Here is a 23,314-nt window from a genome sequence, read left to right as displayed (position 1 = left end):
TCTTCATGTGGTGCTGGGCTGGAGAACCACGACTTTCATGTGAATTGATATGAACAAATGGCGATAATCCCATGTTCCAATTGCTAGGCTTAGGCATCCACACGGTTCAAAAACTGCCGGTTTAGGTTCGGAACTGGCGGTTCACGGTTTAACATTTTCATGAACCGGAACCGGCCCGCCAAGGGTTCCGGCGGTCCCGGTTCAAAAAACCGCCGGTTCGTAATTTTTTTTACATTTTCTTATTTATTTATCTATGAAAATGTGCGTAAATAAAATTCAAAAAATCACGATGAAAATTACAATTTTATTGAGATTACAAGTTACAACAATTACAAATCACAAAAAACTTGAAGTTTTAAACAAAAAATTTAAATACAACGACACTACTAGTCTACAACGAAGCTAATTACAAATTACAAAAAAGACTTGAAGTTATGAACAATAAATTTATAAGTATATATACTCTTAGTCGGCGAAGGAGATGTTTCTACATAACTAAATTGAGGACACCTTTAACAATTCAACCTTAAATGTTGAGTTTAGTCTAACAATCAATAATTATAGTAGAATTGTCAAAAGTTTCCCGGATTTAGCCTTATAGAGAAATCTACTTAACCGACTGATGTGTAATTTTTAGGCTTATTACAATAGATAAAGTATCACTCAAGTTCAATTAATTAACCCAAATATTACCACTTCACTGCAAGATTACAGCTTCGTGTGTAGTATTTTAAGGTGTCGATCCACAGGGAAGGAGAGATTATTTAACTCTAAAACAAAGATCACACATGCTAAAAGGATTTTGGTTTGAAAATTTTGATAAAAAGATTATGCAAAAATAATAAGAAGAACTAAAACAAGTAAGGCGATTTAAGAGAAGAACATGTTACTCCAAACACTCATGAATAATACAGTGATTTATTCTAATATCCAACTCTATCTTATGAATTACGGGACTATGAAATCAATTCTCGATGCTAGCACTGAACATGATTGACAACCAATAGTTTAAGAATAGTTGAACACATATTCTATAAACTAATTTTCATTAATCTACGGATCCTACGGAAGCGCGAGACTCAAAGATTAATTACTATAAGCACAAGAAATCCATTATCAAATTATTATTTGAACAAATCTAATTGATAATTCATTATCACAATGATCCATCTTATTCAAAGTTAAAGAGACATTTGAATAAGAAAAAGTATCTACTACAAATGATGCACCACAAGTAATAGATTTAAACAATAAAATTGTGATAAAGACGATCATAAGATGAAGAAGAATATAGCATAAATCACATGAACAAATTATCCGATTACATGTTTGGAGCAACACAAGATTTTTAGCTAAGCATAATCAAATTAGGAGCAATTGACAATGGAAGAAAAACCCTATGATTCATGGAGTAAGCTTGAGAAATATTGTTGATGAATTGTTTTGATAATTCCCCAACACCAATCGGCACTTCTCTTTTCTCTCACTGCAAAAAACTACCCCCTGCTCTTTTTCGTCCCTCCTTTTCTATCTGCTACGTCCCATCCTTGGGAAAAGAAACCGCAGAATAAACTGCCCATTTGCAGTTGAATCACCAAACGCCCGACCGGGCGAAATTAGAAAGGATAATCGCCCGACCGGGCGAACTGCTGCTGGGTGCATCGCGGGAAACGCCCGACCGGGCGTTTTGTGTCTTGAAGAATCGCCCGACCGGGTGAACTTTCTGGACTCTCCTTATGCTTTTACGTGTTTCGCCCGACCGGGCGTTTTGGAGCTCACAATCGCCCGACCGGGCGAACTTTCTGATCTCTGCATGCTTTGCCAATTCCACCCGGCGAACTTCCAGCTTCAAATCCTCCTAAACTTCAAAACAAATACAACTTGATGAGTTATAATTAACATAAAAGTGTGTAGTTTAGGGGGAAAAATATAAGAAATATGCTACGCATCAAATACCCCCAAACTTAAGCTCTTGCTCGCCCCGAGCAAGGTACATTTTAAGCACGAAAACTCACCCAAACTTCACCCGCAAAGAGATTTTCATCAAAAAGAATCATGTAAGGACGTGAGTGACAAAATCTAAACCCCCAACATTTCCAATCGAAATTTCCCACTCTCAAGAACAATCACTCACCCCCCTAGAACTTCAAGTCAAGGTGCACTTCAAAGTAGGTCCAAACATACGATCAAACAACTCAAACCGTCATCATCGACTCATCAAGCACTACTAATCACATAGACACACGGATTTCAAACCGAACTTCTTTAACTCTACCAAGTTATTTACACAACATCACAAGCATCAACGATAAGGTCCAAGGTCTTGTTTCAAGGTTGTAATGGGTCTAGGGACGAGGTAGGATCAATATGGATAGTGAGCTCAAAGGCTACACATTTGAGTGCCAAAATCTTCCCTCCTACAACTTCCTTACAAAGATTAACCAACGAAAAATTACAACCAAACCCACACTCCCCCAAACTTGAGATCTATTCCAGACGAGATTACACAAACAAACATAGAAGCTCTATCTTTATTTCATCAACTTATTCTTTTTTTTTTGTAAAGACCTCGACTTTTGTGAATTTGGAGGTCGTCTTTTTCTTTTTTTTTTCTTTCTTAGAACTTCATTCTTTTCACCTTCTATCAAGTCTAGAAATGTCTATTCTTTACAATCCACCACCTCACACTCACAACTCAAAACACAAAGCTCAACTTGTATTTAGCACCCAAATAGTAGCAAGGTCTATTGATGAGGCTAAAATTAAGCTTATTTAAGTAGCTAAGTGTTTGGCTAAGTGTTTACGAATTAAGCTCAAGGTGGCTTCTAGGGGATCATTTGATGGACTAGGCATGTGATCATTTGGCCATAGAGTTCATCCTAGTGCCTTATCCTCCCAAATCGTTAACACAAACGAACGCAAGCACTTCACTCGATAAAGCAAATCAATCCAACATAATTTCCACAAGTCATGCGATTTTCACACTCTCCTCAACTCAAGAAATCGGATGTAATCACGACATGCTTTTTCAAAAAGATTCATGCACCCATTCCATTCATCCTAAGCTTCAAAGATCAAGTAAAATCAAGCACGAATTCCCAACCAGAAAGCCGAAGATAAAGCATGCACCCGTCAAATACAATGATTCAAAACACCTTTATCAAATAATACACCCCCCAAACTTGAATGCGTCATTGTCCTCAATGCATGCATAGAAAAACAATTATAAAGTAAAGGGAAAGATAACTCCCCCAAACTTGGCATGACGTCCCTAGTGCATGCGGGTGGGAGGGCGGGTGTAAGTTCCTTTGTGGGTGTGGTTCCTCCTAAGCTCCAACATATGTCACATCTCCATGTTGCTCCTACAAAAAGAAACAAAACCTACAAAAAGAAACACTCAATTCAAAATAAATGTTAGAGGAAAGAATTGAGCAAACAAAACCTCCAACATAAGGAAACAAAAATAAAAGAAAAAAAAAAACTTGGGTTGCCTCCCAATCAGCGCCTTTGTTTATAGTCGTTGGCTCGACTTTCTTCATCCTTGATCTACACTTTTGGCTCCACCAGAGAAGCCACTTCTCTTGCCTCCATGCCACTTTCAACTCCAACATAAGCCTTCAAGCGTTGGCCATTCACCTTCCAAATAGAATCACTCTTCTGATCTCGAATGTCCACAACACCATAGGGGTACACCTTGTGCACCACATAAGGACCCCACCATCTTGACTTAAGCTTGCCCGGAAACAGTTTGAGCCGGGAATTGTATAAAAGGACCAGTTGTCCTTCATGGAAATGACGAGGCTTAATGGCTGCATCATGTATCTTCTTAGCCCGCTCCTTGTAGAGATCAACGCTCTCATAAGCATGAAGCCTAAACTCGTCCATTTCATTCATGTCAAACATTCTCTTCTCGGCTGCAGCATCATAGTCCAAGTTGAGCTTTTGCAAAGCCCAATAAGCTCTATGCTCCAGTTCTACTGGCAAATGACAAGCTTTTCCAAAGACCAACTTGTATGGCGAAGTTCCAATCGGGGTCTTATAAGCCGTTCTATATGCCCACAAAGCATCATTTAACTTTTGAGCCCAATCCTTTCGAGACGGCTTCACCACTTTCTCAAGCACCCGTTTTATCTCACGATTGGAGACTTCAACTTGACCACTAGTTTGGGGATGATAGGGGGTAGCAACCTTGTGTTGGACACCATATTTTCCTAGGAGGTTTTCAAACAACTTGTTGCAAAAATGAGTTCCTCCATCACTGATAATAACTCGAGGTGTCCCAAAGCGGTTAAAGATGTGATTCTTGATAAACTTCAACACTACTTTGGCATCATTGGTTGCCGAGGCCACTGCCTCTACCCATTTGGACACATAATCAACAGCTACGAGAATGTACTGTTGCCCATTAGACTTGGGAAACGGTCCCATGAAGTCTATTCCCCAAACATCAAAGAGTTCTACCTCGTGAATGTTATTCATCGGCATTTTATTTCTCCACGAGATATTGCCGGTTCTTTGGCAACTGTCACATCTCTCTACATAGGCTTTTGCATCCTTGAAGATCGATGGCCAATAGAATCCGGACTGAAGCACCTTAAATGCGGTTCGACGTGCTCCAAAGTGGCAGCCATATACAGAATCATGACAAGCAGACAAAATCTGAAGGTGCTCATGCTCTCCAACACACCTTCGAATCACTCCATCACTACAAATACGGAAGAGAAATGGATCTTCCCAAACATATGTGCGGGTGTCACTCAAAAACTTCTTCTTTTGGTTAGAAGACAACCCTTCTGGTATAATACCCGTGACAAGGTAGTTCGCCAGATTAGCAAACCACGGCACATATGTTTCCCGAGCTTCCACTTGCAACACTTGCTCGTCGGGAAATTTCTCGTTGATCCTTTTCTTTCTCTCATCTTCCATCTCTTCCAATCCCTCTAGTCTAGACAAGTGATCAGCTACCAAATTCTCGGTCCCCTTTTTGTCTTTAATCTCCACGTCAAACTCTTGTAGTAAGAGAATCCATCTCACCAACCGAGGCTTTGCATCTTTCTTATTCATCAAATATTTGATAGCTGAATGGTCCGTGAACACTACCACATTCGTGCCAAGTAAGTATGCACGAAACTTCTCAAAGGCATACACTACTGCTAGCATTTCCTTCTCCGTCGTGGTGTAATTCAATTGAGCTTCATTGAGTACTTTACTAGCATAGTAGACGACATGTAGGACCTTATCTCTCCTTTGGCCTAAAACGGCCCCCACAGCATAGTCCGAAGCATCACACATCAACTCAAATGGCTTCGACCAGTCCGGTGTGATAATAATAGGGGCTTCGACTAGCTTTTTCTTCAACTGTTCAAATGCCTCAAGGCATTTATCATCAAAGACGAACTTGGCATCCTTCTCAAGTAAGTTGCAAAGTGGCTTTGCAATCTTTGAAAAATCTTTTATAAATCTTCGGTAGAATCCTGCATGACCAAGGAAACTACGGATGCCCTTCACATTCGTTGGGGGAGGTAACTTCGAAATCACATCAATCTTCGCCTTATCCATCTCCAATCCCAACTCCGACACCTTGTGTCCCAACACTATGCCTTCCTTGACCATGAATTGACACTTTTCCCAATTTAGCACGAGATTCGACTCTTCACATCTTTGTAGGACCCGTCTCAAGTTTTCTAAGCAAAGGTCAAATGAGGATCCAAAAACGGAGAAATCATCCATAAAGATCTCCATGATGTCTTCATTCATGTCAGAAAATATTGCCATTATGCAACGTTGAAATGTAGCCGGTGTATTACACAAACCAAAAGGCATCCGGCGGAAGGCATAAGTACCAATAGGACATGTGAATGTCGTCTTTTCTTGATCTTCCGGGGCAATTGCAATATGATTATACCCCGAGTATCCATCCAAGAAGCAATAATGAGAATAACCCGCAATTCTATCTAGCAACTGATCGAGAAATGGCAACGGAAAGTGATCTTTTCTTGTCGACTTGTTCAATCTTCTATAGTCCATGCAAACTCTCCATGAGTTTACCAATCGAGTTGCTAAGACTTCATTCTTTTCATTGACGGTCACGGTTATTCCTCCTTTCTTCGGTACACATTGCACCGGGCTGACCCACTCACTATCGGAAATGGGATAGATCATCCCAAATTTCAACAATTTTTTCACCTCTTTTTCCACCACTTCTTGCATAAGTGGGTTCAACCTTCTTTGTCTTTCTCTTACCGGTTTAGCTCCATCTTCCATCAAGATTTTATACATGCATATAGCGGGGCTAATTCCTTTGATGTCGGCAATGGACCATCCTAGAGCTTTCTTGTGTGACTTCAGTAGCTCTATTAATTTGGATTCCTCTTCATTATTCAACAAAGCCGATACTACAACCGGTAATGTTTCATCATCACCAAGGAAGGCGTATTTCAGATTTGTCGGGAGTGGCTTCAATTCTAACTTTGGTGGTACTTCGATTGACGGTTTTACATCCGCCACAAAAGTATCCACAATACACTCATTCTCGAGACTTGGTTCATCAACTTGAGAATCTTCTATTTTATCAAAATCGACTTTAAGTGTCGAACCATAGTCTCTCTCCAAACTCCCTTTGTCATATACGCTTCCTTCTATTCTTGCCGAGCAACACATCTTGTCAAATATGCACTTGTCGAGGACATCAACTCTAAAGCACGCTTTTGCATCACTAGGATGCTTCATCGCTTTCTCCACATTAATGGTCACTTGCTCACCATTAATTCTAAACGTGACAGAGTTGTCTTTAGCTCCTAACAACACATCTCCCGTGGCAAGAAACGGTCTACCAAATAGAATTGGTACCTCTTTGTCCTCGGGCATGTCCAAGACTATGAAATCAACAGGGATGATGAATTTGTCTACTTTAACCAAGACATCCTCTACTATTCCCGTGGGCTTCACGATGGAATGATCAGCCAACTGTAGAGCAATGTCGATGGGCTCCATTCTGTTCTCCAGTCCAATGGCACGTGCAGTTTTCAATGCCATGAGTGAGATTCCCGATCCTTGATCTAACAGACATTTGGTGAAGATTGTATTGCCGATCTCACAAGGAATCACACAACTTCCCGGATCCCTCTTCTTCATTGGCATCATTCCCGAAATCAATTGTGAGCAATTCATGCTCAATGCCACTATCTCCTCATCTTGCAATTTCTCCTTGTTTGCCATCATATCCTTGAAAAACTTGGAGAACTTGGGAAAATTAGTGAAGAGGTCCACTAATGAAACATCCACATTCACTTTCCGGATCACGTTCATCATCCATTCAAAGCTTTTCTCTTTTGGAGCCCTCTTCTTCCTCTTGGGTGGATATGGTGGAGGAGGAACATGGTCGGGGAAGTTGAACTTGCTTTTCGGATCTAGTGCTGGACTTGTCAACATCTGTCTCTTTGATTCCATCTTTGCTATCTTCTTTCCTTTTTCTTCTGCTGAAAACTTTCCACTTGAATCGGATTCTTCACCATGTTCCTTGCTGCCGGATGCAGCCTGTTCTTGACCATGTTGGGCCCCCTGCACCAACGCGGGACTTCCCTTACATGCCTCGTCCGCCCCTGCGTGCGAGGAATGCAAGCCTAACATCTCATCCGCCCCTGCGTGTGAGATGCCGGAAGTACCTTGGCCGTCCATTAATGGTGTCGAATCCAACTCGCGACCACTTCTCAAAGTCACTGCCTTACACTGTTCATTGCCTCTAGGATTAGGTACAGTATTACTTGGGATGGTGTTAGGAATGCTCGTGTGTGATGCCGTGGCAAGCTGTCCAATCTGAGTCTCGAGATTCCTCATTGTCGCCTCCATCTGTCCAAACTTTTCCACTGTTCTTTCCTTGAAATTCTCATTCTCCTTTTGACTCTTATTCATAAAAGAGAGAATCTGTCCCAACTGATCTTCGACTGATGGCTTCTTCTCATAACCCGGGGGTTGAGTATTGTTCCTCCATTGATTACCCGAGTTGTTGCTAGGACCAGCTTGATTCCATCCCGTTTGTTGAGGCCTCCAATTTTGCTGATTGTTATATTGGTTGCCTTGATTGAACCCTTGGCGATTGTTGCCAATATAGTTCACATCCTCCACGGGAGGTCCTTGAAGACTTGGGCACTGATCAGTATGATGCCCGCCTTGGCACAACCCGCATCTCATCACCGTCACAGCTTGGGGTTGAGGAGTCAGTTGAAGAGATTTAACTGCCTTTGTCATCGACGACATTTGAGTGCTAATGTCCGCCAGTTGAGCCTCAATTGCGGTCACTCTTTCCGCATCCTTTGTAGCACCAAATGTATCTCCTGCTCTATCAGCCCCTCGCCTTGGATTGTGCCAATTCTGTTGATTGTTGGCCAGCCTTTGAAACAAAGCCCTCACCTCATCGTGAGTTAGATCATCTAGGTTCCCATTCGAACCTGCAGTCACCAATCCCGTGCCTTCACTGTTGAGTCCCTTGTAGAACTTCAAAAGGTCATGCCCCGGAGCTAGTCCATGACTTGGGCATTTCCTTATCAACTCCGTGAATCTCTTCCATGCCTCCGCGAAGGACTCATCATACTTCTGTCGGAATGAGGTGATCTCCTCTCTCAACTTCTCAATCTTCATTGGAGAGTTGTATTCCACAAGAAACAACGACTTCAATTCTTGGAATGTTGCTATGTTGTAGCCCGGTAATGAGTCATACCACGCTCTTGCCTTCTCCCTCAATGAGAATGGAAATAAGGCCCTCTTAATCCGATGATGCTCCACATTTGGAGGTCTATGAGAATTTGTCAGCTCGTAGAAGGCATTCAAATGGCTCACCGGATCTTCATCATCCCGTCCATGAAAAAGATTTCCTCCATTCACCAAACTGATGTAGTGAGGTGGAATATTGACGTTGTCATTTGCGTAGGCACACTCCCCTGGGTACTCAATTCCCGATCTCAGAGTGTCGCCAAACCTCACCACGGGTGATGGAATCTCATTGTTCTCAGCCATTGATTCACCGTCTGAATCCTGATCCCTTTCTTCACCAAAGAGTCGATTACTCCTGAATGGACTCGAATAGTCCGGGAAGATCTCAAACTCTGACCCTCTAACCTTACTTCTTCTTTGATAACAGAGTAGTCCAAACGGTGGTGTACCCTGTGACCGTGTGTGCATTCACTTTTTTTTTTTTTAAACCTGCGCAACAGAAAATACACCAAGCACAAACACACTATATTTCCTATTACCGAAAGCGAGACCTCTCGACAACTTCGGGGTAAGTCCTACAAAAGGTGTGTGCTTAAGTGAAAGTAACTACCTAACTAGAATTAAGAAAATGTCACCTAGAAAATATACTCCTTCGTCTTCAAGTCCAGACGTGGTAGATAGCTATCACCTCTAAAGAAAACGAAATGAGTACCTACAAAATAAAAAGAAGGATCAAATAAAAATAACACAAAAATAAACACACTAGAAGTTAAACAATCTATTGCCTTCCCCGGCAACGGCGCCAAAACTTGATGTGTAATTTTTAGGCTTATTACAATAGATAAAGTATCACTCAAGTTCAATTAATTAACCCAAATATTACCACTTCACTGCAAGATTACAGCTTCGTGTGTAGTATTTTAAGGTGTCGATCCACAGGGAAGGAGAGATTATTTAACTCTAAAACAAAGATCACACATGCTAAAAGGATTTTGGTTTGAAAATTTTGATAAAAAGATTATGCAAAAATAATAAGAAGAACTAAAACAAGTAAGGCGATTTAAGAGAAGAACATGTTACTCCAAACACTCATGAATAATACAGTGATTTATTCTAATATCCAACTCTATCTTATGAATTACGGGACTATGAAATCAATTCTCGATGCTAGCACTGAACATGATTGACAACCAATAGTTTAAGAATAGTTGAACACATATTCTATAAACTAATTTTCATTAATCTACGGATCCTACGGAAGCGCGAGACTCAAAGATTAATTACTATAAGCACAAGAAATCCATTATCAAATTATTATTTGAACAAATCTAATTGATAATTCATTATCACAATGATCCATCTTATTCAAAGTTAAAGAGACATTTGAATAAGAAAAAGTATCTACTACAAATGATGCACCACAAGTAATAGATTTAAACAATAAAATTGTGATAAAGACGATCATAAGATGAAGAAGAATATAGCATAAATCACATGAACAAATTATCCGATTACATGTTTGGAGCAACACAAGATTTTTAGCTAAGCATAATCAAATTAGGAGCAATTGACAATGGAAGAAAAACCCTATGATTCATGGAGTAAGCTTGAGAAATATTGTTGATGAATTGTTTTGATAATTCCCCAACACCAATCGGCACTTCTCCTTTCTCTCACTGCAAAAAACTACCCCCTGCTCTTTTTCGTCCCTCCTTTTCTATCTGCTACGTCCCATCCTTGGGAAAAGAAACCGCAGAATAAACTGCCCATTTGCAGTTGAATCACCAAACGCCCGACCGGGCGAAATTAGAAAGGATAATCGCCCGACCAGGCGAACTGCTGCTGGGTGCATCGCGGGAAACGCCCGACCGGGCGTTTTGTGTCTTGAAGAATCGCCCGACCGGGCGAACTTTCTGGACTCTCCTCATGCTTTTACGTGTTTCGCCCGACCGGGCGTTTTGGAGCTCACAATCGCCCGACCGGGCGAACTTTCTGATCTCTGCATGCTTTGCCAATTCCACCCGGCGAACTTCCAGCTTCCAATCATCCTAAACTTCAAAACAAATACAACTTGATGAGTTATAATTAACATAAAAGTGTGTAGTTTAGGGGGATAAGTATAAGAAATATGCTACGCATCACCGACTAGAGTATATACAAATACAATTATTTAATTGTATTTGCATATTTTTAAAGTAGAAACAAATAAAAAAAAAATAAAGGAAAAAATGACTTGAGCTCAACTTAAATTTAAAATTTAAGTTGAGGTGCCTACTTATCCCCAATGCTCATTTGCATTAGGGAATCAAAGCTCATGTAGTTCTCTTACCTTACTTACATATTTGGCTTGCTTGGCCGGCGGTTGACGGTTGGCCTACGATTCATCCCCGGTGAATTCTTCTTGTGATTCCTCATAACGATCATCCCAATCATTTTCTTGTTCTCTGACTTCAGCTTTGGCCCAATCATCAAGTAACATCACAGCTTCCATATTTTTCACGGAGAGCTTACTTCTTGATTCATCCAACACACGTGATCCAACACTGAAAGCGGACTCGACGGCGACAGTGGAAGCCGGAACCGAAAAAATCTCCTTGGCCATTGACGCAAGTATGGGAAAATCTTTCTCGTGTGTTCCCCACCAATCGAGGACGTTGATTTGGGCGGGAGGAGTAGGACCTTTATCACCAAAGGAAAAGAGTGATTCGAAATATAAATCTAACTCACTTACCATACCTGAGGTCGACCTTCCGTCGGTGCTGTAGCTGTATAGGTCGGCTAATTGAGATTGCGCGTTGGGTCATCATAATCAGTTTGAAATGCGAAGCCAAAATTATGTTGTTGAGGAGGGGTAGGTCTTCTGACTTGGTGGGTACTGTTATACTTGGTTTCATATTCGGTATAGAGAGCACGCAAGTTAAACTCGAAGGTTTGTTGGACAATTGACCGGTCGGGAGGTTTATTTGAAATGTTTCGGTTAGGTTTACTCTCCATTGGTCATTGGTATCCACTTGCAATGCTTGAAGTGGACCAAGATCAATAGAACTCAAATTGTTATAATAAAAATCTAAAATCCTAGAGGTACCGACTAATTTCCATTTTGGATCCAAGACCTTTGCAATCAAAAACACCGTTGGAATCTCCCTGAAATACTTAAGCCATTTTTCAATCATATAATATAAAACACACATCAATTTAGGAGAAGAGGAAGCATTTTTCATCACAGTTTTAAAACCAAGTGATATATACATGCAATGCTCTAAAACACGAACATCAGTGCAATAATAAACACCCGATAATTCAACAGTCGCATTTTTGAAATATTTGAACAATTTAAATAAACTCACGCTATGATCCCAACAACTATGCGACAGATATAAATCAGAAACGGGATAGGTTCTAAAAAAATCACACAAAGAATCTTTATGCGTCAAAGTAGAATTCAGACAATCATATGTTGAATTCCATCTATGAGACACATTCATGGTAAAATTCGTATATCTTACATTCTTTTGATGGCAATACTTCTTCCAAGCTTTGCCAATAGGCGGCTTTTGATGGATTAATCTAACTGCAGTTCTAATAGGACTAACATGCTTTTGCCATAATTCAAGCGCATCTTGTACACATAAATTCAAAATATGACATATGCATCTTTGATGAAAATACTTACCACCAATAACCGGAGCACAAGCATTGTCGAAAATATTTCACTTCATGTTGAATATGAAATATGACATATGCATCTTTGATGAAAATACTTACCACCATACATTTGAGCAAATGTTCACTTTGTGTCCCAAGTTGAGTAAATAACGTGATAATTCAACTTTTTCTCCAAATATTGTCGAACGGTAGATCGTTGAACGGTCATTCGACCTACTCTTTTGACAGCTACGTTCAAACCACTTTGCATAATAACCTCAAATTTTTTGTCATCATAAACATTAAAAGGAAAATGCTTCATTGCAGCCTATCTAGTCATGACGTCAGCAAAATTTTTAGGATCATATTTAAAAAGAGGTGTACCTGACGAACCTGAGCCACTGGGTTGGAAGTTTAGTTGGGTTTGGATAGAGGCAGTGCCACATTCTACCGGATGCTTTGTCACCAAATGACGACGGAGGGTGCCATATCTCCCACCACTCGCAAATTTGTAGACTTTATCACAATAGTTACAATATGCATGAAATGCCGATGTCTCTTCTTGAGAGAGCGGATCATTAGGACTTGGAATTACCACCGGGACCTTTTTGTAGTGTTTAACAAAAATATCAGATTTCAATGCTTTTTTAGTGGGTGGAGGGGGAGGAGGCATGTCCTCATTTCCGCCGGTGCTAGACGGAATACGAGAATGAGATCTATCATCATTGTTGTCCGAGTCCGACGATATAGACACGTCGTACCCGTCATCTTGTTGTTGGGAACTACCACCGCCCCTCCCCCCACCTTGATGCATTTTAGCGAGTAGCATGACGGTCCTATGATCTTCTTCTATCTATAAATATTATATAAGTTGAAGTTTTAATTAGGAACACAAAAAAAAAAATTAAAAAACTCAATCTTATGAAATTATGAATTGTAAAAATAATTTTATTTTTTAGAACTTACTTGCATGCGTTCAGCCGCCACTCGGGAAACCTCTTCCATAACTTCTCGACAACTAGGTCGCTTTGATATTTGGGGACGACTACTTTGATCTTGGACAATTCCTTTGCCCCGATCACCACGTCCCGGTCCACCACGAGAAGAAGACATAATGCAAAATGAAAGTAGTATGGAATACGGAGTATTGAATAAATGGTAAATTACGAACACAACAACAAATATAGTAGTAAACAACTTGAGCAATTAGAGAGAATGAGGATAGAGAATAGAGAAATTGAGATTGAGAAGGAAATCCTTGTTAACACAGGAATGTGGTGAGTAAAAATGATGGGGAAGTGGGGTATTCATAGGAGTAAAATTGGAAGAAAAAAAAAATTCAAATTTCGGCCAGTTTACCGCCTGAACCGGCGGTTTCAGACTGAACCAGCGGTTCAGTCCACGGTTTATGACGGAAACCGCTGGTTTATGGCCGAAAACCGGCGGTTTCTGACCGGTTTTCAGGCCTATACACTGCCACCTATACGCTGCCACATGAAAGAGGTCTGGAACCATCAGAAACCGCCGGTTTTTCTGCACACCTAACCTGAAAACCTACGCCCTAGCCGGAATCCTACCGTTGGAACCGCTGAACCGCCGGTTCAAATCGGCGAACCGGCAGTTTTGAACCGCCGGTTACGGTTCACGTTTTTTTGAACCTGAACCGGTCCGCTTGAACCGCCGAACCGCCAGCGCTGTTCCGATTCCAATTTGTGAACCGCCTGTTAACTGGTGGTCCGGTTCGGTTTATGCATGCCTAGCTAGGCCTCTACTTTTCATCATCCTTTTTAACTACTCTACTTTGTATGTTGAATTGCTGCATATGGCCCCTCTTTTCTTTAGGATATTACTAATTATTAGTATTCCTTTGTCTCCTCATTTATCATTTCAATTTGCTATTTTCATCCGTCTATTATTTTTGATATATGTGATCATTTGCAATGTTGAGTTGCAGTAACGTCCCTCACAAAATATAGGTGGGATGGCGGAACGACTCTAAGAGCATCTCCAATGGCGGCGTCAGTGTAGGCACGCCGATTTTTCACGGACGCCGGTGCTGACGCCGAACCATTGCAGTCGGCGTCAGCGAAACCGGCATCAAAATCGGCGCGCCTACGCCGATTCTTGGACTGACGACGATTCTGACGCCGACTCTCACGGCGCCATTGTAGGCCCTGAATCGGCGTCAGACCGACGTCAGAATTTTATTTTTTTTTAAAATTTTTCGAAACACTATATATACGCGATTTGGACGTCATTTTCATTCGCACCACTTGTATTAACGAGTACTCTCTCTATCTTAATTTCTGTACAAGATCAACAACGAGAAATGGAGAACAACTACGAAGGTACTCCAGTGACGAACGGGTCTCAGACTCCCCCGGCTCCCGTGGGAGGTGGTTGGCCTCCGATGACCGGGTACTACAACATGTACCAGTGACAGCAGATGATGCCACCGATGGTCGTCGGGGGAAGTTTCCGGCTTGGCAGGGGGTACCGCCGATGCAACCCCCTATGCAGATGATGCCGGGGTGGGCACCCAGGATGCAGCCACCGGCGCAGCAGATGATGCCACCGCCGCAGGGGACGCCCGGGGGGAAAAACGTCTATCGGCCGACTTTGAATTTTTCCACCGGTTCTTCGCACACATCGACCCCAACGGATGCACAGTACACGCCGTTTGAGAGCTTCTCCTTAGAGGAGTTGAGTTTTGATATTAACGAGGTTCCGGAAACCCCCATTCCAAGCCGGGGAGTAGGGCGGGGTCCGAGCGCCCCTAAGAAGAAGGGCAAGGCCAAGAAGGTTGGCGAGTCGTCGCAGCCGGTTGAGGATAGCGGGGTTCGGAGGAAGTGGACGGACGCGTAGAACGTTGCGCTGGCCAAGGCGTGGGTGAGTGTCTGCGATGATCCTCTCGTTTCGAACAACCAGAGGATCGTCAACTTGTGGGCCAAGATAGCCGCAGCCTACAAGGCATTTTGCCCTGAAGGGAGACCGCGCACCGGGGAGGAGTACCGGAAATGCTGGGACCGAATCAGGTCTGCCGTCTCTCGATTTTTGGGTTTATACACCAACGCCCTCCGCATGCGGACCAGTGGCCAAACAGAGGAGGACTGCAGGAGGATTGCGGAGAGAGCCTACCCGGATCCCGGGAAGTACTACGACTTCACCTACTGGACCTCCTACCTTGTGCTCCATGAGTCGGAGAAATTCCTGGCAGGTGTCGAGGCTGGCTGGCCGAAGAAGTAGAAACTGAACTATACCGGTGAGTATAGTGGCAGCAGCGGTGGTTCCCACGACCTCCCCGAGACGGCCCAGGAGCTCCCGACCTCTCGTTCGCTCGGTCGCCGACCTCGCCCGGTTGGCCAAAGGCGGGCGCAACGGGAAGCGAGGGGGGCACCCCGAGTTCCCAGGAGGTCCAGTCGGCATCCCCCCTCGGCAGGTCCATCGATGAGCTCAAATTCTTCGCGCGTCAACAAACGCGCGCTCAAATGGTGAAGACCTTAGCCGACTTCCGGACGGTGGTGGACCCCGAGGAGAAGACTTATCTTCGCATATTGCTCCGGAGCATGCGTGAAGAATTGGAGGGGTTTCAGAGGGATACCGGCGGGAGTAGCGGCAGCGTTGGGGGCGACGGAGGCGGCGGCGGCGACGACGAAGGGCTGGGCGACGACGGAGGAGAGGACGGCGGCGAGGAGTGATTTTTTATGTATTTTTTTTTGTACTTTTTAATTTTTGTATTTTTTTAAAATTAATGTACTTTTTTTTATAAATTATTGTACTTTTTTATAAATTTTAATATTATTATTCAATTTTCCTGTATTTGTCTCATAAATTAAATTCCGTATGTTGCTACGATTGTAAATTAAATTATATAATTATTATTAGTGATGTGGATAGACTATGGGAGGGCTATGAGAGGGCTATTGCATGTCCAGATGATGTGGCAGGAGGATTTTAGTGCAGATTATGTGGCAGTGGGAAGGCTATAAGAGGGCTATTGCATGTCCAGAACCATTGGAGATGCTCTAACGATATTACTTTTAAGTAAGGAATGTAGCAAAAAATGGTAATATTAAGGAGGTCATAAATAATACTCCATGAAAGTAACAATTTTGGGTCTATGTAGCAGGTGTCTCAGTATAAAAGTATTAATACCACCAAACATACTAGTAGTACTATGTTTTAAGGAAAGTGTTTCCTAGATATGTTTTAAGGAAAGTGTTTCCTAGAAATATAGGAAATGTTGCCCCCGATTTAAATAATTTTCTTTGATATATTAATATCTGACATCTCCATTTGTGAATTTGGCTCATTGTATATATTTTTAAAAAATTATACAAATTAATCTGAACCATACATTTGGAATACAGTCTCACTAAAATCAAAATATAATAATATAATTATATGAATAATAATAAAAATGGATGATGCTAGAAGGCTGTTGTTATAGTGTTAGACAATCATTGGTCAATCCTCAACTAAATATAGTTCCTTTTGAAAAAGCAAGTAGTATTAACTTTTTTCTGACGATATATAATTAAAAATTGATAGTGTCTACTGATTTATATGTTTATAAATGTTGATAAGTAATCTTTGAGGATTAGAGGATGTTAGATTGTGGCTAAGAAAGATGTCAGATTGCGAATTTGTTGTGCTAAAATTGGATTTTGAGGTCTGAAAAATGATTTGTATCATATCCCTTCATTAGACTTTCATGTAATTATAATTTTTTATTTTTATTTTTATTTTTATTTTTATTTTTATTTTTATTTTTATTTTTATTTTTATTTTTATTTTTATTTTTATTTTTATTTTTATGGTGGGTCATTTTTATATTCGATTTTAGTGCTATAGATAGAGAGGCACCCCCATTCACTGCATGACTCCCGTTGCCGTCCACATATAGATATTATTAAAATATGGATAAAGTATGTTACAATAAAGTTGGAGGTTAATTTGATTATTCTTTTTTAAAAAATTGCAGTATAATTTACATATCCATCCATATTAGGGCATCCGCAGTGGCGCGGATGTCCCGGCGGACATCCCAAAAACACCTCCTGCCACGTCATAAGGACTTCCCACTGCACCGCTGATAAGGCGGCCTATTTCATGCATCGGTTTAAAGGGTAAAAAGTGTGCTACTTGATCAGTTTCACGCGGAAGACGAGTGTTAATTGTGCAGGAATGCCGTTTGACCAAGGGCAGCAAGACCAAACTGATCAAGCTGGCGCAAAATGCGAAAAAGGCCAAAACCGTGTGGGTTGATCAAGGTAGTGATCAAGCAGTCAGACGGGGGACCACTACATTCCAGAAGGAGGACAAGTATGGCCGATACGCTGGAAGACGATCCTCAATTAGTTATCAAGGACTACAGCTGTGAAACAGAAAAGGGGACACGTATCGATGGATAAGACGCGCAAGGACGAAGGCGAATCCTCACTCGGTTATCAAAGAACCACTACATTCTAGAAGGAGGACACGTATAAACGGATGAGGCGCGCAATCCCAGCAAGGACGAATATTCGCTGCCAAAGTTGTTATCATAGCTGGAGGTTGTTGTGCAGAGCATATAAATAGAGGACGCAACGCCATGGTAGAGATCATCTTCTTCTTCCTGGAGTTCCTTTTCCGCCTGTTCCTGGTTCAGAGTTTTTTTCTCCCAGTTCCAAAATAGCTTAGATTAGAAAGTAGTAATGATTAGCAAGAAGGAGAGCGACCGGAGGGAGCGCGACAGAGAAACCCAAATCTGATCGGCGCCGTCTCAAGTTTCCAACCGAGGATCTCTCGGCTTTATTCGCTTTCTTACACTCTAGATCTAGTTGACTAGTTTGATTTCGTGTTTGTTGCGTAGTTAAAGAATCATTTCTTGTTTTGTATTCCACATCTTCACATTTCTGTTTTGAGTTAAAAATCAAAGTTATTTGTTTTCGGAATTTTCGTCTACTGTTCTAGTTTAATCTTTATCTTTAAAAAAAATCTCAGATCTAGAGTTGAACTTTCATTATGTTGAATGGTAGAGTGTTTCATAGATTCGTAGCATGTTTAGGTAGTTAAATCTTTTATTCTAGTTTGTCGCTTACTTGATCGTTCGCTATTCTCCAGCATAATGAGTCACTTGATCCAGTAGTTGCTTACATTCCGCCTAGTTTAATCTAGTAGTCTAAAACTCCCAACTTAAAGCGTGACAGCAGCCGAACCCTGTTAATCAAACACACACTCAACGCACCAGTTTCTCTGTGGGATCGACCCCGTACTTGCCGCTTGCTGTTTAAAGTAGGATGCATGTTAGAGAGTTATAAATATTTTTGTGAGAGAGAGAAGCGCCTTGATCAAGTCGCAACGACATTTGCTAACTGATCAACTCGGTCGGTTATTTTTCCATATAACTTGATCACACGTAATCTCCTTTCACCAACTGCCACGTCATAAGGACTTCCCACTACACAGTGGCGGACATCCCGACGGACTTCCCACAGTAATAAAAATTCACAAATTCACCAAATTAAACAATTTACGTAATTAAAATTTCGACACAAAAACGGAGAAATTGCAACCACTTTATTTTTAAAAAACATACATAGTACAAAAAAAACATGCATAATTATTAAAAGTATTTACCTTCGAAAGAAAAGTATTTAGAGAGAGAGATACTGTTGGTTATTTTAGTGTAATTGGATTAACTTGATTGATATTATCATAATGAGACACCATATAAGTTTGGAAGTGCGGAGTGCACGCTTGTTTGAATTCATTGTGATTAGACGGGGGTTCGGGGGCAGCGGCCCCGAGTAGCGGGGTCCAAGGGGCGGCAGCTCCTGGCGGAGCAGCTTGGAAATTTTTTATTTCCATTAAAGTTGCTGTGTAGAAAATTCATCCGAAAATATAATTTCTGATAGTCGAAGGACTGATTTGCAATTTTCGAAACTCCTTAAAAAACTGTTAAATTCAGTTAAGAAATGGAAGAGTCGCAATGCTTCGTGAAGAGATGCGATGTTTTTTTCAGGCCGTATTTATAGAATTTTCGAAAAAATAATCAAACAATCGGGACGTTCGCGCGGATGTCTGTGGGGTCAACGCAATGGCGGACGTCCGCAAGGACGTTGCGACGGACGTCCCGGGAACGCCGCGGAACTCCGGTGTCCGCAGCGGACGTCCGTATCCACGTCACCCTTGCACAATGGCGGACGTCCTGCGCGGACGTCCGCCGGGACGGGCGCCATTGCTGATGCTCTTAGCTCTCTCAAATTTTGATAAGTCGATTAAAAGTATTTAGTGAGTGATATTTTATGGTCATATCAATATTAGACCTGGGAATTCGGTCAGTTCGGTTCCGTCCGAACTGATTTTTTGGTTAACGGACTCCCATTTTTTCCGAAATCTAGAACCAAAACCGAATCCTTAGTCGGTTCGGACCTACAGGTTTTTCGGTTCCACCGAAAGAACCGAAATCAATTGCGATAAGAGAAGCGGAGCAGCAATAGCGGCGGTCGACGCAGTAGCAGCGTCAGCACAGCAGCAACAGCAGAGAAGAGTGGCTAGGAGGAGAGAGAAGCAGCGGCGGTGGGTGCAGCAACCACGTCGGAACAACAGCTACCGAGAACAGTGGCAAGGAGGAGAGAGCAATGACGGTAGGTGACATGGACTTCCTTAAAAATAGAAATTTTAGAATCTTTTTTATTTTAGAACATGAACTCCACAATCCACTAATTCTACTTTCACTACTTTTTCTCTTCATCTCTCTTGCTTTACTCATTTTTCTTTTCATCTCCCTTACTTTATCAATTTTTCTTACTTATTTACTAATTGTGCATTAAAACCGTGTCGTTTCAAATGTTTTTATTTTTTGAATATTGAGGGAGTATTAGATATGGGGTTCAAAAATATCCATAAAGATTCTATTTAAGTAAAAAAAAATTTTAATTTACAACTGGAATTTAAATGATAGTACTAGACTTGCACAGAAACTGCAAGGTTAAAAACTTTACTGCACAAGATTCAATTTTTACCCACGCAATTTCCAACCATATTTACCCATCATGCTGTAATTTATTAAAAAAATCAAATTAATCAAAGAATCACATATCATATTAAGGCAAATCCTAAATCAAATCACAAATACTCCATATTGACAGCACTATAATTTTCAATTTCACAGTTAGATTTCATTGCAAACAATTCCTTTTAAAAATTTTAATTGTAAATCCAAAAGCAATCTAGTGGTAAGAGTTATAGATTTCATTGCAAACAATTCCTTTTAAAATTTCAATTGTCAATCCAAATGCAATCTAGCTGTAGAGTTCAGATACCAACAACACATACTTAAAGCACAGGACCATAATATTAACACCTATTTTACTGCATACATTTACCAACCATTCAATCTGGTAAATCAATATACATAAATCCAATTTCATCCATCTCAATTTGATAAATGGTAACAAATGATTCAGATGAATTGAATACAGAAGCCATCTCATCCGAAACCAGTGAATTCATCAGCAGAAGAAAGCTGCGACTATGAGACCTCAGAAAACTCACATTCTTTGCTGCAACTTGATAGAGGCAAAAAAGACGAGCAGAGCAGCATTAAACCAGAAGATACAAAGATATGGTCACTTGGGAAGGACTCCTTCAGGAATATCCCAGTTGTCATCATCGTCTTCCTTCTTGCTCTTCGAGATCTCTGGCTTATCTTGTGTTGTGAATTTCGCTTGAGGTCGTCTGTAGATTATTCATAAAAAGAATATGATCAAGGAACATGTTTCTTAAAGATCATCATGTCTGCAAAATTATCTTCAAATGCATGGATTTTTTAACATGGCGATATCATGTAACAGATGTAAGACCATTGTGCCACAAAATGAGGTGATGCACAAAAAACCACATCAATCTGATCAATATATGAAAATTTTCAAGGAATTCCAACAAATATGCATCTATAGACATACCAGTGTTGACAAAAAAACCTCATCAAAGTTTAAACCCTCAAAACACCAAAACATGCAAATATCTAAAGACTCTAGTTGTAAGAGTTATATAAGGCCTGAGCTTTGAGCAACAGGAGGGCCGTTTGACAATACTATGATGTCTTTCGTGAGTGAGGTCATCTATTTATATCATCCATAAAAGAACGAATGTGACTGGACTGCATTATGTGTGAGCATTGCCGTAAGCATGCATGAAAAACCTAGCAGGCTCACTTGTGGACACAGAACCGAGTACTAACCCTAAATCCTACATCAATTTTATCACACTGACGAAAATGAAAACTGATAAAATATGCATCTAAAGCCATGCCAATTTGAACAAAAGTCCATTGTAGTTTAATAAGACTCAATCTTCAAAGCTAAGTTCTGCTTCTGAGACTAATAGGATTCCAAGATTTGAGTTGACAGGAGGCTGTCGGCAATCTCCAACCTCTCGGTCCAAGTGAACAACAATAAAGGTAGGGAGAAACTTTAGACTTCTAATTCCTACACCCATTGTGGCTTTCTGTGTACAAATTAGCAAGTCCCAGCTCCACCATAAGTGATACGGACATTGCAAAGGGACTCAATTCGAAAGAAAGTCAGGTACTCGATTAAAGACTCAAGCCATATCTCAATAAATTACTTGCTTGAAGCCACAAACTAGTAAGAAAACCACAAACAACTCAATCTCCAAGGTAAGACACACATATTTTGCCCACATAATGAAATACTGGCAATACATTATTTGGATTATCAGTAAAAAAGATTCTCTCAAAAGCATGAAATTCGGAGTGTCTAAAGAAGCATGATGGGGAAAACAGCACACACCACTTCAATCTTATATGCATATCCGATCTCAATTTTGTTTAATGATAAAAAAGCATCAACTACAATTGTATCCATATATTTCACAATTTTTCGAGTTAGCTAATAAAATTCAATAATTGATTCAATTATCACGGATTATCCTTCAAATTCAAATATACTAAACCAATCCTCATCCACCACTCATGAATTCGCGCAAAATAAGAGAAATAGAAACAGAGCAAATTGCAGAGCGCCAACGGTAATAATTAGAGTGAGAGAGAGAGAGACCTCCGACGGTTGCGCTTCGCAGCATCGCGAGCCCTCCGCTTCTTCTCTTCCTGTTTGTTCTCGAAGAACCTGCGGCGCTTGCACTCCTGGATGATTCCGGCGCGCATAACTTCCCTCCTGAACCGGCCGAGCAGCTTCTCCTCCGGTTCGTTGTCGTCCACGATTACCTGCACGTTGTACGCGGATCGGAAGAACATCGTGTTCGCGTACGCCAACGAAGGGCACACCACCGCCGCGACGTCGGAGGAGTACGAAGGGCGCGACTGCGCCTCGTTGGACAGGACCAGCGGCTCGCACCCTGGATGCGAGTTTGACGAGGACGGCGGCGCCGTGGCGGAGAGATGAAGCGGAGGGAGTTTGGAAGCGCGAGAGGGCGCCGCCGACGGTGGTGGCTTTGAGGGATTGAGGAGAGAGAAGAGATTGGCCAAGTATGAGGTCGCCATGACTGGAAGTCTGGAATTGGTGTTCCTAATTTCGGATAAGGATTTAATAGGAGTAAGATTTTCCGAATTGTAATAAGTCAAATATAAAATTGATTTAAATCATACACTTTTAGCATTCATTTTTAATCAATCTCATAATAACTTTTAAAACTGAAATGAAAATCATAACTGAAAAAATCTCAATTTTGATAAGTAGTACTACTCCATAAAATACCTGAAAATTTTAATTATAATAATTTTATAGTACTAACAACTATCTTTAATAAAAAAAATATTGGGAAATTAATTTCTGGTCGAGATGTTGATTTTAAAATGGGCCTATTTTGGCAATTTTGATTTTGATTTTTAAATGGGCCCATTTCTGGTTGAGCAAAAATCATTTCGGTGCATTTGATTAAGATGGATTTTGACATGCGAAAACAATCTGATTTCGGAACTAAATAAATATGG

At 41.1% G+C, this 23,314-nt stretch overlaps 1 protein-coding gene and 1 non-coding gene across 2 annotated transcripts; one reads left to right on the top strand and one right to left on the bottom strand.

The window, feature by feature from the left end:
- The first annotated feature begins 8,518 nt into the window (after nt 1-8,518).
- On the top strand, nt 8,519-8,625 carry LOC121766216. Its single transcript, XR_006042945.1, has one exon. It is a non-coding gene; the product is annotated as a small nucleolar RNA R71 (small nucleolar RNA).
- Nucleotides 8,626-20,692: 12,067 nt separating this feature from the next.
- Nucleotides 20,693-22,918, bottom strand: LOC121764691 (30S ribosomal protein S21, chloroplastic-like). The gene is made up of 2 exons (XM_042160711.1): nt 22,422-22,918; nt 20,693-21,078 (listed from the first exon to the last, which is right to left on the bottom strand). The coding sequence occupies exons 1-2, from the start codon at nt 22,862-22,864 to the stop codon at nt 20,970-20,972; spliced, it is 552 nt and encodes a 183-aa protein (XP_042016645.1). The 5' UTR covers nt 22,865-22,918; the 3' UTR covers nt 20,693-20,969.
- Between the last annotated feature and the right edge of the window lie 396 nt (nt 22,919-23,314).

The sequence above is a fragment of the Salvia splendens genome, chromosome 14, assembly GCF_004379255.2.
Source record: "Salvia splendens isolate huo1 chromosome 14, SspV2, whole genome shotgun sequence".
NCBI classification, from domain to species: Eukaryota; Viridiplantae; Streptophyta; class Magnoliopsida; order Lamiales; family Lamiaceae; genus Salvia; species Salvia splendens.
This window is presented reverse-complemented; position numbering and strand designations above follow the sequence as displayed.

Bases quoted from the DNA above. Each gene is read 5' to 3' on its own strand.
- LOC121764691 (XM_042160711.1), bottom strand. From the start codon at position 22,864: ATGGCGACCTCATACTTGGCCAATCTCTTCTCTCTCCTCAATCCCTCA. The intron at 21,079-22,421 runs GTCTCTCTCTCT...AATAATCTACAG, and splicing joins GCGAAGCGCAACCGTCGGAG to ACGACCTCAAGCGAAATTCA.